The 14,958-nt window shown below is 43.2% G+C and overlaps 1 protein-coding gene across 2 annotated transcripts in view; it reads right to left on the reverse strand.

The window, feature by feature from the left end:
• Window positions 1–14,958, reverse strand: part of LOC149445123 (uncharacterized) — a 45,177-nt gene that overhangs the window by 11,267 nt on the left and 18,952 nt on the right. For both annotated transcript variants that reach the window (XM_089654181.1, XM_089654180.1), the window contains exons 3-5: window positions 13,928–14,058; window positions 5,137–5,281; window positions 3,312–3,410 (exon numbers count right to left, since the gene is read on the reverse strand). In XM_089654181.1, coding sequence (XP_089510307.1) covers window positions 3,312–3,410; window positions 5,137–5,281; window positions 13,928–14,058 — 375 coding nt within the window. The remainder of the gene's footprint in view (window positions 1–3,311; window positions 3,411–5,136; window positions 5,282–13,927; window positions 14,059–14,958) is intronic.

Here is a 14,958-nt window from a genome sequence, read left to right on the forward strand (position 1 = left end):
CTGATTGGGATGAGCTCCAAGTTCACCGCCACCATGGATTTGAGGTGAACCATGCGTGTTGATTTGTTTGTGGTCCTGGTGAGGAATGAGGACATTTGCCATACCAGGTCCTTTGTAGCCATAATGCATTGCCTGGCCTTGACCTTGGGACAGCTGGCTTAGAAAAGCCAATAAGGGGGCTTTTGGATAAGCCAGTCCCCTTACTAATAAAGGGGTTAGGTCACTACAGCCATGTTAACAATGTGTTTTAGCTATAATAGGGAAGGCATAGGAATTGCTGCAAACAAACTGCACATGGAAAGATTAGAGAGGGCTTGTAGGCACTTGCAGGTTTGTAAAAGTAGATGTTAACTCTTACTTAATGTTATGTAGGTGGTGGTGTATTTAGGTTTTGTGCTGCCCTAGGCAACACAAAAATCAGATGTCCCCCCTCCCCGGCGAAGAGAGCCTGACACCGGCGAAGAGAGCCTGACACCGACTAACACCAGACCCCTCCACCCCACAGAGAGAGCCTGACAATGACCAACAACACTCCTGCCCCATCCCCACCCCCACCCAAGAGAGCCTTCCACTAATAACCCCCCCCCCTGTGCCGGGGACAGAGAGAAAGACACTCACCTTCACAGCTCTGGACATCCATGGGAACGACAGCTGGGCATTGCATACACCATACACCCCTAAAACATGCTGCCCTAGGCAAATGCGTTCTTTGCCTTGTGGTAAATATGCTCTGCATGTAGGTATCAAAATGCTATATGTCTTAGAGAACGGGGGAGGGGGGGAGGGGTGGTGGAGGGAAGTAAAAATGTTTTTACCTTTTTTCATCCTTAGCTGCATCTTAATGCTACTGATGTCCAGCATCCACTTTACAGCCTGTCCTTATCCGCATGCACTACAGTGATAACAGGCTGCAAGAGTTTTTTCATAGGACATATTTCCTAATTGTTGCTGGCTGCAATTCTATTTTTCAGAGGCCTTGAGGGGTCTTGAGGGGAGAGGGTGGTCAGGTGCAATAGCCAACTAGTCTTTACCTGGGACTGCTTGACTGCAAGCTCTCGGGACCCCCTTGCTCAGGGATACAGTCAGCACAGCAGGGCGAAGAGCAGGATTAATCTGGGGTCTGAGGAGGTACACCAGAAAGGGACAGCGCTTTACTTTTTTGCCAGTTCACCCTTTTTGCACATAGCTGCTAAGAAGTTCATCTTCACGTTCTACAGTTTCTTGGGCATCCCATATACCCCTAGACCCCATCCAAGCTGTTAACCCCTTAGTAAAAACAACTAAAATCCAGCTTAAGGACTGTTTTACTGACTCTGGAAGTACATGTGTGGAAAGTGCGTGTTGCCTGCCTGTGCAGGGCTTCGGGGGACCCAATCAAATCTAGCAGCCCTTACGAGTGTAGTGCTACACATATAACAAATATAACGCTGGAGTTATTCCAATTTTGCTGCAAAATTGGAAAGCATTTTAGGGACAAATATCTGTAAGCCACAATTGAATGATAGCTAGCTCTTCCATTGTCAACACCCTATCTGCTTTTTATTTTACTATCAATTGTAGTCTTTTCCCTTAATTTTCCCAGTCTTGGCTACCGACATGGGGAGTTGGATCAGACCCGGATTGCGGCTCCCTTTCCAAGTATTATACATCACCTGCAGTGGTACTGACATCTGAGGCTGCTGCAGCGCTTCGTCCGGGTCCAATCCATCTTCCCATGCTGGTGGCAAATGCTGGGTGTTCACTTCCACTGATTGATGGTTTTCTGCTGCTTATCATGTACATGCCAACCTGCCCCTCCACTTTTTTGAGTGCATATTTATTCATTTAATAAACTTACATGTTTTTTAATACTGCACTAAGGAGTTCCCATGCTTTGTCTTTTCTCTTCTAACTGGATCTGGGGGGAGCTGACTTCTAATAAAACAAACCGGACCTGGTTCACATGGGACCACCAAACACCCATGCTGATGTTACTGATAAAATCAATACATTTATTTTATATATGTTTAACTAAGAAAAGGCCAAATACCTTTCCCTGTTATTCTTGGTATTGCTGCCAATAATTCCACCTCCTGGAACCTCTTCCCCTTCTCATTCTCCTTCTTCCCTCTGGCAAAACATCAGTTGACCTCACAAATCCAAAAAACAGCTGAAGCTATCAATTTTATGGAAGAGAACTCTCTGTTCCTTCTGTCTCAGTATTTGGCCCTCTTCTCACTGCCTTGTGTCTCTACGTTTAGACCTATGCTTGTTGTTTTTAAATTGTGGTACCAGTGGCCATTTTGCTTTTCATCCTGGTGCAAGCCAATATTTACTAAAGCATGCCAAACAGCTATAGCCATGATGTTTGTGAAAAATTGGGTGTATGGGGATGCGTCAGGAGGTTGCAATAAACTTAGGGTGACGGACAAAGGTGGTTTGGGTGCACGGTACTTTTAGATTTTTTTCTTTTTCAGAGGATGCAGAGAGGTGCTGCAAACACTACACTATGGAGCAGGGGCGGACTGACAACTCATGACGCCCCCGGGCAATAGGGGATCATGGGGCCCTGTGTCCTTGCCCAAACTCAAAAAAGCCTATGAAAAAGGTACCAGGGGCATCTCATGTTGCCCCCTACTGACCCCAGGCCCTTGGGCAGTGCCCGAGTCTCCAAATGGTCAGTCCGCCCCTGCTATGGCGTGTCTGCACCATCTTTTCTCTTTTAGTCGTTTCCTGAATATAAAGCCCCCTCCTGGTTTCTTGGCAGAAACTGCACTTGTAGTTCTTTTGCAAGCTGCAATTTCTAACATGCTTCAGAGACCTCTTCCCTTCGTTTCAAGAGGCACGGCAGCCCATTCAAATGAATAGGCTGCTGTACCCATGCAAAATGTGGTTTACAGGCCTGCATATGTGTGAACCTAGCCTGAAACAAGATGATTGAATCTGCAGCTGCTGATCCATTTATTCTTTCCCCATTCACAAGTACTCGTCTCCTTCTTTCCCATGCTGTAAGGAGAAGGGAAGGGATCAACACTGTAAATGGTACCATGTGATTGCTGTAATGACCAATCACAGCGATCAAATGGTACTCAGCCCCCTGGATCAGCTTGGTAGAGTGTCTCTGTGTACCCAGTTGTCTAATGATAGCTCAGCACATAGCGATTACCCAGCAGATTGGCCACCCTACAGCTAAGTATCCAGCACCATTCATAAACGGCATTGGGCAAATAAAGGGCTGCCTATCTGCTTTCAAAAGACGTAAATCGGTAGAAAAGTGGTTAAAAAAAAACAAATTGAAAAAATCCAGATTAGAAGTATTAAGCAGCATTTACCTTCATTAGTTTTAGCTCTCGTCCCAGTCCTGTGCTCATTTTATGTGGCTGGATTCTCTGTTTAGGAGCTGGAGAGGAACGAGTTCTGTTTGGTGGGATCTGTGCAAAATAAAACCTGACAAAGGTTAAAATCTGAAGAAATCAAACTACAGAATATATCACATACTGCATCTAAGAAAGAATATTATGTTCACAAACAATAATGCAAAATACAACATTTTGCGTATACTGTAGATATTGTTAAGCAAAACTAAAAGTTCATTTTAAATGAGAACTTCACACAAAAAAGCTCCAAACACTGACCTATAGAGCTTTAAAGCTCTACTCCATGAATTATCTTGGTTTCATATTTACATTGGTCCAGCTTGGCACAAAAGAATGCATTACGCATACCTGATGGGCCTTTGATGGAAATCACTGTAGTGGTGAGTGCTACTACAGTGATAGCCGGGAACTGCTCAGTTTCTGTTCAAGCGGCTTTCCCTCTGCACACCGACCATAGGAGGTCTTTCAGCACTCACTTGGCACATTCAACAAAGGTGTTCTCTGAATGAGAGAGGTGGAGATCATGACATCATTGCCCTTCCTCTTCACCTTCCATCTACAATCACAGAATGCCATGTACTCATTCAAACAAATGCAAGAGATTCCATAAACAGCGGCATTGCCAACCAAGCAACCCCCTGTGGTCAGTGTGCAGTGGGCAGCCACTGGAATAAATTCTTGGTAGGACCCAGAGGATTGCAGTACTCACTATAGTAGGGCTGACTTCTACAGTGTTTTTCTGCTTCACCAATGTCCTATCAGGTATGAGATATGCATATTTACACTGTGCTCATCCAGACCAATGTAAGTATGCAATGAAAAATAATTCCCGGAGCTCAATTCTAATGGCACAGGTGTAGGGAATTACATATTAAAGTCTGTGTGGATCCAGGAACATTTGCCTTTCCAGATTCACCTAGAACTAGCTCACACTCTCCAAATCTCACCAGAAAACATTCCTGTGAGTTATAAACTAGCAAATGTGAAGGTTATCATTGCTAAACATGGTAAATATCTGCAAAAGGTAAGTAATAGATTGCAACGGATATGTGCCAAATGTGTAGTGTTTTCTGTAATCTAGGTAGGACCCGGTTATTTTCATTGAATAGGAAATAACAGGGTTTGCCTAGATGACAAGCACACAAAATAGACCTCATATTATTACTACTTGTGGTAAATTCTTCACATAGTTCTATGAATAATCTTTGAAGACAGCCTTCTCAACGGTATTACCCCAACGAAACCTCTGCAAAAATACATCTCAGGGAACCAATTTATTTGGTAGCAGTGGGAAAAATGCCCCTTACATTGGTGGGAAGTATGAAGAATGCCCCTCTTACAGTAATGGTCAGAATGACAACTTTACAGACAGCTGAAAAGGTCATTGGTGACATACAACTGGCTCTACCAAGTGGCCTTGACCTCAGAACTATGCTGGTACCATCAAGTGGGAGGTCAACTATCTATAGTTCAAGGAACCTCTAGCAATCTCTGGAAGAACCATTGGGTTCCACAGAAACCAAGGCTGCTCTGGGAGGTGAGAGAAGGAGCATTGCTGTGGGAATATATGGGAAATCCAGTGACTGCAAAACTCAGATAAAAATCAGCCCACCATAGCAGTACCAGGAAAACATGGCAGCCCTATAAATATTCAATGGTTCAGTAGAGAACTATGCCCACCCCACCCAAAGTAGAAAAGTAGCTTGTTTCTGAATTTCCTCCATCAGGTTTAGGTTAGGTCAAGGTCATAGACCTTACATACAGAAGAGGGAAAGATAACCTTGTCATTGGGTTTGATGTTTAGAGATGAGAGGTAGGCGCTTCGTACTTGGGATCCTTCCCATTTATACAGCATATCAGGATCTTGCGTGTGGTCAGGTGTCACCCCCCTTGGACAGTCTGCCGATCTGTGATCACAAGTGTCTCTGGAAGATAAAAAATTAATTTCAATACGCACAGGAACAAAAACCATCTCCGTAAGTCAAATGATACACTTCTAAGATCTTGTCCCTTGTTATACTTATACTGACCAAAGAGGAGATAAAACACTGTCTCCAGTGCTAAGTGGACACAACTGCATCTTTACAGCTACAATCACTATTATGATTAGGGTTAAACTGAGTCCCTACCCAGACCCATTAGAGCAGGACTTTGTGAAGTACTGTAGGGACTTTATACCAGAGCAAAAAAAAGTCTAACAACCCATTTCTGGGACCTTGCTGGAAATAGATGCACTTTGTGTGAGATCTGCTGTACTTGTTGTTCCAAAAAGGTGATCCCCCAATCTCTCTCCCATCTGTTGATATATGGGAGGCAGGGTGGCCTGGTGGGTTTGACAGCATAGAGAATGAGATGGAAGGATAGGCCATGTCAGATAGGGGAGGGGTCATCGCATAAGGTTTCAAACTCAGTCAGAGGGGGTAATAATTGATGTTTCCCCAACATTTGGGTAGGAAAATGCTGAACTTGTAGCACAATCCACAAGGGCAGTGGAGGGTCAGTTGAGATTTGAATTTCTGGAAGCCACCTATAGCTATGAGACGAATATAAATGTTACAGGCAATCAGGAAGAAAGGTACAGTGAAGAATTCCAGGCTGGAACCTGAGATTCCCTACCAGAAAAGTCGGAAGGGACAGGGATTGGTCACTTTGAATGTGCCCTCTCTTAGAACAGAACAATTTAAGGGTTGTGCCAATCAGTGGGTGGCATAAAAGAGAATGGGGCTCTGCTCCCTGAGCCAAGAGAAATCTGAGTGGATGAATCATAATAGTTGAAGTCAACACTTGCTAGCTTCATGTTTCCACCAGTCCAAGATCCTGGCCATATGTATGGCTCTCCAAAAGAACAAACGAAACCAACGCTCAAATCTTCATGCAGACTAACAGGAATTCTGAATGTCAAACATTGAGGTGAAGCCCTTCAGAGATCGGGAAGTCTAGGTACTGGTGAACCGAAACTCACAAACCAAAAGGGAATAAAAACAGAGCAGGTAGTCCGTAAAGACAGTCCAATGGAATAATTCAAGCCTGTCCCATCAAGGGTGTATTATTCCATTGGACTGTCTTTATGGACTACCTGCTCTGTTTTTATTCCCTTTTGGTTTGTGAGTATATATCTATAGTTTTGATTAAATACGTGGTGTACCACGATAATGCACGATGAGAGTGCGCCCTTGTTTGTTTTTGTTCACCATTCATATGTATGGCTCTGTGGTAATGGAAAGGATCCCCTCTCCATTTGAATTGAGCCATAAGAATACGGAACAATATGTGGAATTTTGGAGCCCAATAAAAAAATTGCAAAACTCACTGTGAGCCTGTCTGAGAATCATCACAGAAAAGGCTTGGAAAAGACAAAGCAGTCAAGACAGAATATTTATGCTGAAGATATTGTTCCCCTTAAACGATGAAAATGAATCTGAACTCCATCCCCTGAAGTCTTGTCTAATTTTAGTCGGAAAGGGGGGATTGACAAAAAATACATCCCTGAGCAGGGGCGGACTGACCATTTGGAAACTCGGGCACTGCCCGAGTGCCCGGGGTCAGTAGGGGGCCCCATGAGATGCCCCTGGTACCTTTTTCATAGGCTTTTTTGAGTTTGGTCAAGGACACAGGGGCCCCATGATCCCCTATTGCCCAGGGGCCCCATGAGTTGTCAGTCCACCCCTGTCCCTGAGTGATAAGATACCCACATAATATGGTGTTGGGCCCACTTGACAGGAAAGTGGGGTTTAAGACCATGCTGACCCTGCCGACCTTTGTGAACTGGCCGCTCTTGCGCAGTAGCTTTCCATAGGATTCTATGGGATTCCCTGCCTCAGGAGACAATAGCAGGGAGAACAAACGTCTGGAAAAGGGGAGGGACAGTAGGTTAGCACAGCTGAGGCGAGGGCAAAAAGGATAAGTGTGCTTTATCCTTTAAATGCAGAGATTTGTAGATTTGCCACAAAAGGCAAAGTAGAATAGGTACTAAAATGATTCTGCCTAACTGTGCAACTGCTGTTACAATATCACCTAGCCAGGGAACGCACCTATTTAGCCTCCTCGGCGGTATGATTATTTCCGATTTTTTGTGCTGAAAGCGGTACCATTATTTTGCATGGAAATATGTAGTTTTTTATTGTAGGCTGTAATTTTTAGGAATAACTCACTGTAATCTGTCCAAACAAGAGTCTAGTAAACATCCCGGGTATGATAAAACTTGAAACACGAAATCATAAATTATAATTTAATAAATAATCATAAAAAATAATAATATAATAATAAATTTAATTCAATAATATAATCAAACCAAAAACACTGAAATTTGAAATACAGAGGCAAATTCGCACATCGCTGAGCAAAGTCGCAAAATCGTTTTCAGTGTCTGATGACGAATTTCCCCACAAATCATTATCACTCAATTCTGCAAGTGGTTCTGATTTACTATCGCTGTTCTCTAGCTGGTCTAAAACCGATTTTGACCTAAAGGGACGCTTTTCAGACACCATGGACGTTTCTCAGTTTCCAGGCAGAAAGAACAGTAAAAATGCAGGCAGGGCGCAGGACAAAGCACTCGGGACAAAATGTATGTGAAATGCATTGAAACAGCAATGTTTTACTATGTAATAATCATTTTAAAAAAAATGAAATTTTTTAAAAATGTCAAATTTGCCGCTGGTTCTGGCGCCCGTACGTCTCAACGTCACAGGGACCGGAACACGGAAGCCGGATGCCGGCATTGGCCGGAGGAGATGGCCGGGGACGCTGCAGGGGACGCATCGTGGGAGCGAAGGACAAGGTAAGTGCTGCAGGGACTCCTTGAGCAATGCCGCAGGGTAAGCCCGAGTGTAGCTTGGGGTTACCTCTCTTGGTACTCAAATTTTACCCCGAGCTACACTCGGGAATACCACTAAGGAGGTTAATGAGTTGCCTGGCTCATAGATTTACATTGAGAGGAGAAACAGTCAGGCACAACCACTGTTCAGCACTGCAAAGCAAGAAGCAGAACCTGCATATGTAAGGGTAAATATTACTGCCATACATAAAAAGTTACTGCATCTATTAAAAAAAATTACCTTTTTTATTATATCGTATGAAAACATTTCCATTAGGCATGTGCATGCCGGAAATTGTTTTGTTTCAGATGCATTCATTCATTGAAGAATTTCGTTTCATCACATTTATTATGTTGAATCGTTTCAATTTTGGAATTAGTTTTTGTCTTTGGCATTTGTTTAGTAAATTTGTTGGTCTGGGTGGATTCAAAAAATTTTGCAGTTTTTTTGGAAGATTGCTATATATTCGATAAATTAGCGAATTGGACGTATTTAAATTGGAAGGATTCAATATTTTCAGACGCCAAGAGAAATAGCATGAGCTGGCTGGACAATATTGCTTGGTGTCATGTGCATCTGAATTAACGAATGGAATGAAATTTGGCTTAATTTGTCATTGAATTATTTTAAATTCAAAAATTTAATTAATTACCCCATGGGCCTGAACTACTATCGCATCATGTGATGTCATCCGAATGAAACCAATGCATTTGTTAATTTCGTTATCACGCTTTTTCGGATTCGTTGACATTCATTACTTTGTCCATTTGGAGATTCATATACATCCGAATCTCTGAAAATGACATTTTTTAATCCGAAAAACAAATCCTAGCCAAATGCACAAGTCTAACTATCATTGATCAAATTGTAGCACCCTCATAGTTTAGCTAGGGGGAGCTTGAGTCCTGATTGTCAATGAGGAAGGCTGAGTAGCAGCCTGGGTGTAATAAGGGCAGATCTTGGTCAGGAGCTGAGAGGCTCTGCAGGGCAGCCCCTCTGGAATTTTCCCCGCTCTAGGGCTTTGGAGGAAGGCCTTAGAGGCAGTGGGTGGATCTGAGGAGTGGCTGGCTTTCACTCTTGAAAGGTGCTAGCCAATCCCCAAAAGAAGGCTTTGCAAGGGGCTGGACACCCTTAAAAGTGTTGGAGCCTGCTCAGCTGCAGTAGAGTTGGGGTGGAAGATAGTAAGGAAGATGTGAGGCTGAAGGCAGGAGGCTACAAGGAGGCCCATGGGATGGGGTTTACCTGCAGGCCTGGAGCTGGAAAGGGAGAAGCTCAGAGACTCACTGGCCACCAGAGCAAGGACCACCTGTATGGCAGGGAAAGTGTGGCCCAGCTGCAAGGCCTGGAAGCAGCCACCAACCCACCAGCGGTGCATTAGAGAATCTGAGTGAGTACCCCTGCACCCCCTGGGTGGATAGGGGAAAGAGCACTCTGGTAGGAAACCAGATTAGCCCACCAATAGTGACTATTCACCCATTTAAAGAAACATGAGCCAGATCCCCTGTTCAGGGATACCTCCAGATTGCTGGGTGAAGAGGAGAGGTTCATCTGGGGTCTGGGGTGGTACATTGGGAGAGGCTGACTAGCTCTCCATCAGAGACTGCAGCAATGGCCTATAAATAGTTCCAGTAAGTTGTCCTCAGTTTATCGGTTTCCTTGGGCATCCTGTACACCCCTAACCCTATCCCAGTTCAATTCCCCTAAATAAAACAACAAAACCAAAGCTCAAGGACTGATTTCTGACTCTGGATGCAAGTCTTGGTGAAGATGTGTGAAGCCTGGCTGTGCAGGACTATAGGGGGACCCAAATCTTCTAATGACTCCTAAGGGGGTAGTGCTATAGAATTATTTATATCAAGCTCATCTCTGTTGCATGTATATATACAGTACATCCCCTTTAAGTGTTTTCAGGTAAATGTTCTATTGCTATTCATAAGCGGGCCTCCAACTCCACACAGTTATTATTATACATTATTTTCTATAACATATTCTGTAGCCCCGTACAACAAACATTAACATGCTTGTTCTGAGCATGCCTTGCTTGTGTACGTCAGGTGCATTGTCATGCATTTTACTGCATCATGTAGATTCATGGACATGAGAAATGCATTGCTTTTAAAAGAGCCTGTTCACACCAACATGCTGCATTGCAGTGCATTAGAAAAAAAAAGGTTCAGCAAGCTGCTGTTTGGTTGGATTGACCTGCATTGTGCCATTCAAGTCAATTCAAATGATTTTTTTTCTAAAAACACACTGGGATTGATCTACTGAAGGCCCATAGACCGTGCTTTTTGCACTCATTTTCCCCGGAGCTTAGTAAATGTGGTGAAGCTCTGCTGATTTCCATCATCCAGTCATGTGCAAAGAAGATTGTGGGTTTTTTTGCCTTGCACCTACTTGGGTATTTTTACATTGTGAAGCTTCGCTATATTACATTTACTAAGGAAAATGAGTGCAACTACACTTGAAAAGTGCAAAGTTTATTTGCCTTTAGTAAATCAACATTGTCAGCAAACATTCCGATATTCCCTTTAAGAACAAAATTCTTCCATCTCCACCCTACCCCCTGAATACACAGAGCACCCTTCTCCCTCCACACAAACAAGTCCATATTTACCTCCTCCGAGGGCTGCGATCTCCACCAATGTTCCATATACTTGAATAGAACTTTGCTCCTCCATAACGGAGCTGTTTTACCTGCCAAAGGATTTTTTTTTTTGGACCACCAGTCTTGAGAATTACACAGCTCTGCAACGCAACACAGCCCTGCTTGTTAATTTCGTTATCACGCTTTTTCGGATTCGTTGACATTCATTACTTTGTCCATTTGGAGATTCATATACATCCGAATCTCTGAAAATGACATTTTTTAATCCGAAAAACGAATCCTAGCGAAGACAGAAGACCTGTTCAGTAAAAGGGAGAAGCAGCAGACTGATGAGCTGATCAGTCTTGTCGGTCCTCCTATCAGCATGCTCCTTGTTAGTACATAAGCACTGTACATGACAGCTGACAGGTTCCTTGCACTGCTTCTTCCCCTCCCAGCCTGAGCTCTGCTGTACAGAAAATGCACCAAGCTGATATCATGTTCAATTCAAGTACTCATGCTGCTTGCACTTACACAAGTATATTTATGATGTATTAGGCTGCTTTCACACTGATCCCTTTTTCTTCCGTTTTTGCTTTAAATAAAAGCAGAAGAAAAATGCATGACCATTAAAACTTATAGAACTCCTCACACTGGTCAGTTGCGTTTCTTTGCATTTTTAGAAGTCTTACTTGCTGCATTTTTTATGCATGGTTGGTGCGGGGAAAAAAACTCCCCAAAAACGCACCTCTCCATTGAAATGAATGGAAAGCATATCAAAAACAAGGCAAAAATGCATCAAAAACGCACCCGCATTTTTTGTCACATTTTTTTTTCATAGCTGTAGAAACACACCGGAAATGTGGAAAAAAACACATTCGCTATATCTGGTCTCCCACAGTACACAGAACATGGAAATGCAATTATTTTAGTAAATATAAACTGCTACATACCTTTTCTGATTAGCAGTATACAACAGTCTTGTGACTTCTATCAGTGTCCAGCAGAGCACTGGTTAAAGCTTGTAGGAGGAGTTTTCATTTTCCCCTGATTGTCCTATGAGGCTGCATGACCCCTGACCCTCTGTCTGTAGAGTGCTGATTGGCCCTTGGCTGATCACATGCCCTCTTCCGAGAAAAAATAAAAACTCTCTAGCAATACATACCAAACTGAACATGTTCAGCTTGCCCCCAAGGCTCTGTTCTATCAGCAGATGAATTGGGGATAGTAGAAGAAGGGGAGGATCAAAGAAGACAGGACCAAACATCTTTTTTACACGATGCAGAGAATTAACCCCTTAGGTTGAGTAAACAAGCATGCTTTACTGCATATACAGACTGATTTTATTGTTGTGGGTTTAGTAACACTTTAAAGCCTGCACTTCATAGGTTAACTGCTCATTTGTCGAGGGGCTCAGGGATAAGCCATTCCTACCTCGTCCTCCTATCCTCCATGTAATGATTATGCGCAATAGAGACATGGAAGCTGTATTCGACAGCCATCTTGTTATGGTCTCAGCCATTATGGTTTCTTGAGTAGTGTTCCTATTCTTCCCCCCACCCCTTTGCAAACTATGGAATTTGTAGCCGTAACTTGTAGTGAACTTCAAAAGAGCCTCTTATCTTAATTAAAACACAAATAGATGCAGCTCCAGAGCTGTAAACTGCTAATTAGTCTTGACCAGGGGCGGACTGACCATTTGGAAACTGGGGCACTACCCGAGGGCCCGAGGTCAGTAGGGGGCCCCATGAGATGCTCCTGGTAACTTTTTCACAGGCTTTTTTGAGTTTGGGTAAGGACACAGGGGCCCCATGATCCCCTAATGCCTGGGGGCCCCATGAGTTGTCAGTCCACCCCTGGCCTTGACAGGATGTCTATTTTTCAGGAGCCATGAAAACCACTTTCCTCTGCCCCATCATAAAACAATAACTCAGTCCAGCCCTCACATATGACCTGTTAGGCCATTAGAGCTTTCGGGGTTGTGGCCATCATGGTGATGTATTGCATATCTGGTGGTCATGCCCGAGACTGATTAGTTTTTGGTCTCGTGTGTTTGACCTCCTTTTTACCTTGTTCCATCTCCCCATACGCCAGGATGCTCGGTATGTTTTGCTTCATTGTCCCATACTGGGCCTCTTGGCTCACCAGCAGAAGTTGGCTTCCTATTTGTTTTTGTCAGCCAATAGAACAATTGGTCAGGCATAGAAGTGTCCGTTTGTCTCTTTCAAGGGATGACCACTATGATGCTTAATGAACAGATGTTGAATATTTGTAATGACTTCCAACGGAAATTTTTGAAAATATGTGAGCCATGGTTGCAATATGCCCTTCCCATGCTCCCCTTGGCTAGTCTGGGGTTGTGATGTTGCTCGGTATTGGCGTTCCCGAACCACTGCTCATGGCCTTATCATCTTTTTCCTTTTGTACTCCTCCTTCCTTTTCTATTTCTTTTTGTTTTTGATGTGGCAGTGGATAGCTGCCTTTGGTTTGAGTTACTGTCGATGGTATACCAATGTTTTTGTCATTTATGTGCCATTGATAGCCCCTGCATGGGTGCTGCTTTTGCTCTCTTGGTGTTAGAGCACTGTTTTCTTTATTTTTTTATGTGCAATTGATGGCCTCTGCATGGGCGTGTCTTGCTGCTCCTGTTTTTTTTAATAAAAATCTTTGAAATACAAAAGCCAAAAACAGCCGCTGTAAAAACGTCCAGTGTGCATGAGGATTTAAGGCTAAATCCACCATTCCGACCATGTTCATAATACACCCATATTCAGGGAGTATCATATTAACATGGTCACCCTCTGTAGCGTAGCCCCCACTGCTAAATCACCACCACCACCACATAACTTACTGAATTCAGGGATTTTTCTGATCACAGGCTTCTAATTTGTGTCCTTTAATACGTATCTGTTTAGGATTGGGCTTGAAATACATGGATATGAGGAAATCCATTGAGATTGCAATAGGCCCTGGTCACCCCAATGTGCTTTATTAAGGTTTGTTGGGAAAGGTTCTACATTTGCATTTTACGTAAGTATTGGACAGTTCTTTGAAAGCCCACTGAATAGGGTCCTTTAAAACACATATGAGACGTCTGAAAGGCCATGCATGAACACAACAATACAGAGTCCATATTTAACCGAAATCCCCATACAGGTGTGTCTTACCTGGTATTAGTCTGCCTGTGTCCCTGCAATCCAATGTCATGTAATAATGACTCCAGTGGTTTTATGTCTTCTTCTGTGTGTGGATGGGATATTGGAGGAAAACAATGTTCAAATATGTGTCCAACACTGCTCTGCAACATGAACAGAAGACATTGTAACCAATATTACACGTGTATATCAGATTGCGGTGTATACAGAGGGTCCTCTGGGTGGCTGAAATACTTTTTTTTTCTTTAAGGGCTCATGTACACTGCAACTCCTAAACTGATGTTCAGGACCTGTTGAGCGTTTTTTTCAGCAGCCCCTGAACTCTCCCTAATGTTTTCCTATGTGTCCATGTACACACAGTCGCTTACAGGCAGTTGAGTTTACAGTCATTTTTTAGAACGCACCAAACTTGCGTTCAGGAGTAGATTTTACTGGCGTTTCAAATGCCAAACATTTGTAAACGTGGTTAACCGCCTTTATAAGCGTTTGCGTTTAGAAGTGTTTATTAACTGTTCCATATCCAGACGCTGTCCAGAGCCTTTTTTCATCATCAGAAATGCATGCAAAGTGTTTTCCATGTATTCAAATGGACCCGGTACACCAGCGCAGTCAGTTCCAGGTTTCGCGTGATGGAAAAAATGGAAGAACTTGCCGCATTATGCTCATGATGGGATCTATAGTGAATACAACCAGAAAAGACAGCTAATCTCAACACATACTGCTCCCTCTGCTTCTGCTCTCTCTATTTCTCTCAAAATGTCTGAATAAGTACATTTTTTACTATTTTTCAGTGCATTCTGGGCATTTGGAAGGTCTCCTGAGGTTATCTTTTAAAAACGCTTCTAAACGCAAATGCGCATAAACGCGGTATGCAAACACGGCTAAACTGACGTTTTTAACCTACATATTCCGGCAGTCAGTTTCCATCGTTCAGAAGAGTTTTCAAACGCCCCGTGTACATGAGCCCTAAGACTGAAAAAGGGATAAAGACAACTTTGTCAATAATTAAAAAAAAATCTTCATTCTAGAAAGAAAAAAATAAT

The sequence above is a fragment of the Staurois parvus genome, unplaced genomic scaffold (genome assembly GCF_062004578.1).
Source record: "Staurois parvus isolate SC_StPar_1 unplaced genomic scaffold, SC_StPar_1.0 ptg000746l, whole genome shotgun sequence".
Taxonomy (NCBI): domain Eukaryota; kingdom Metazoa; phylum Chordata; class Amphibia; order Anura; family Ranidae; genus Staurois; species Staurois parvus.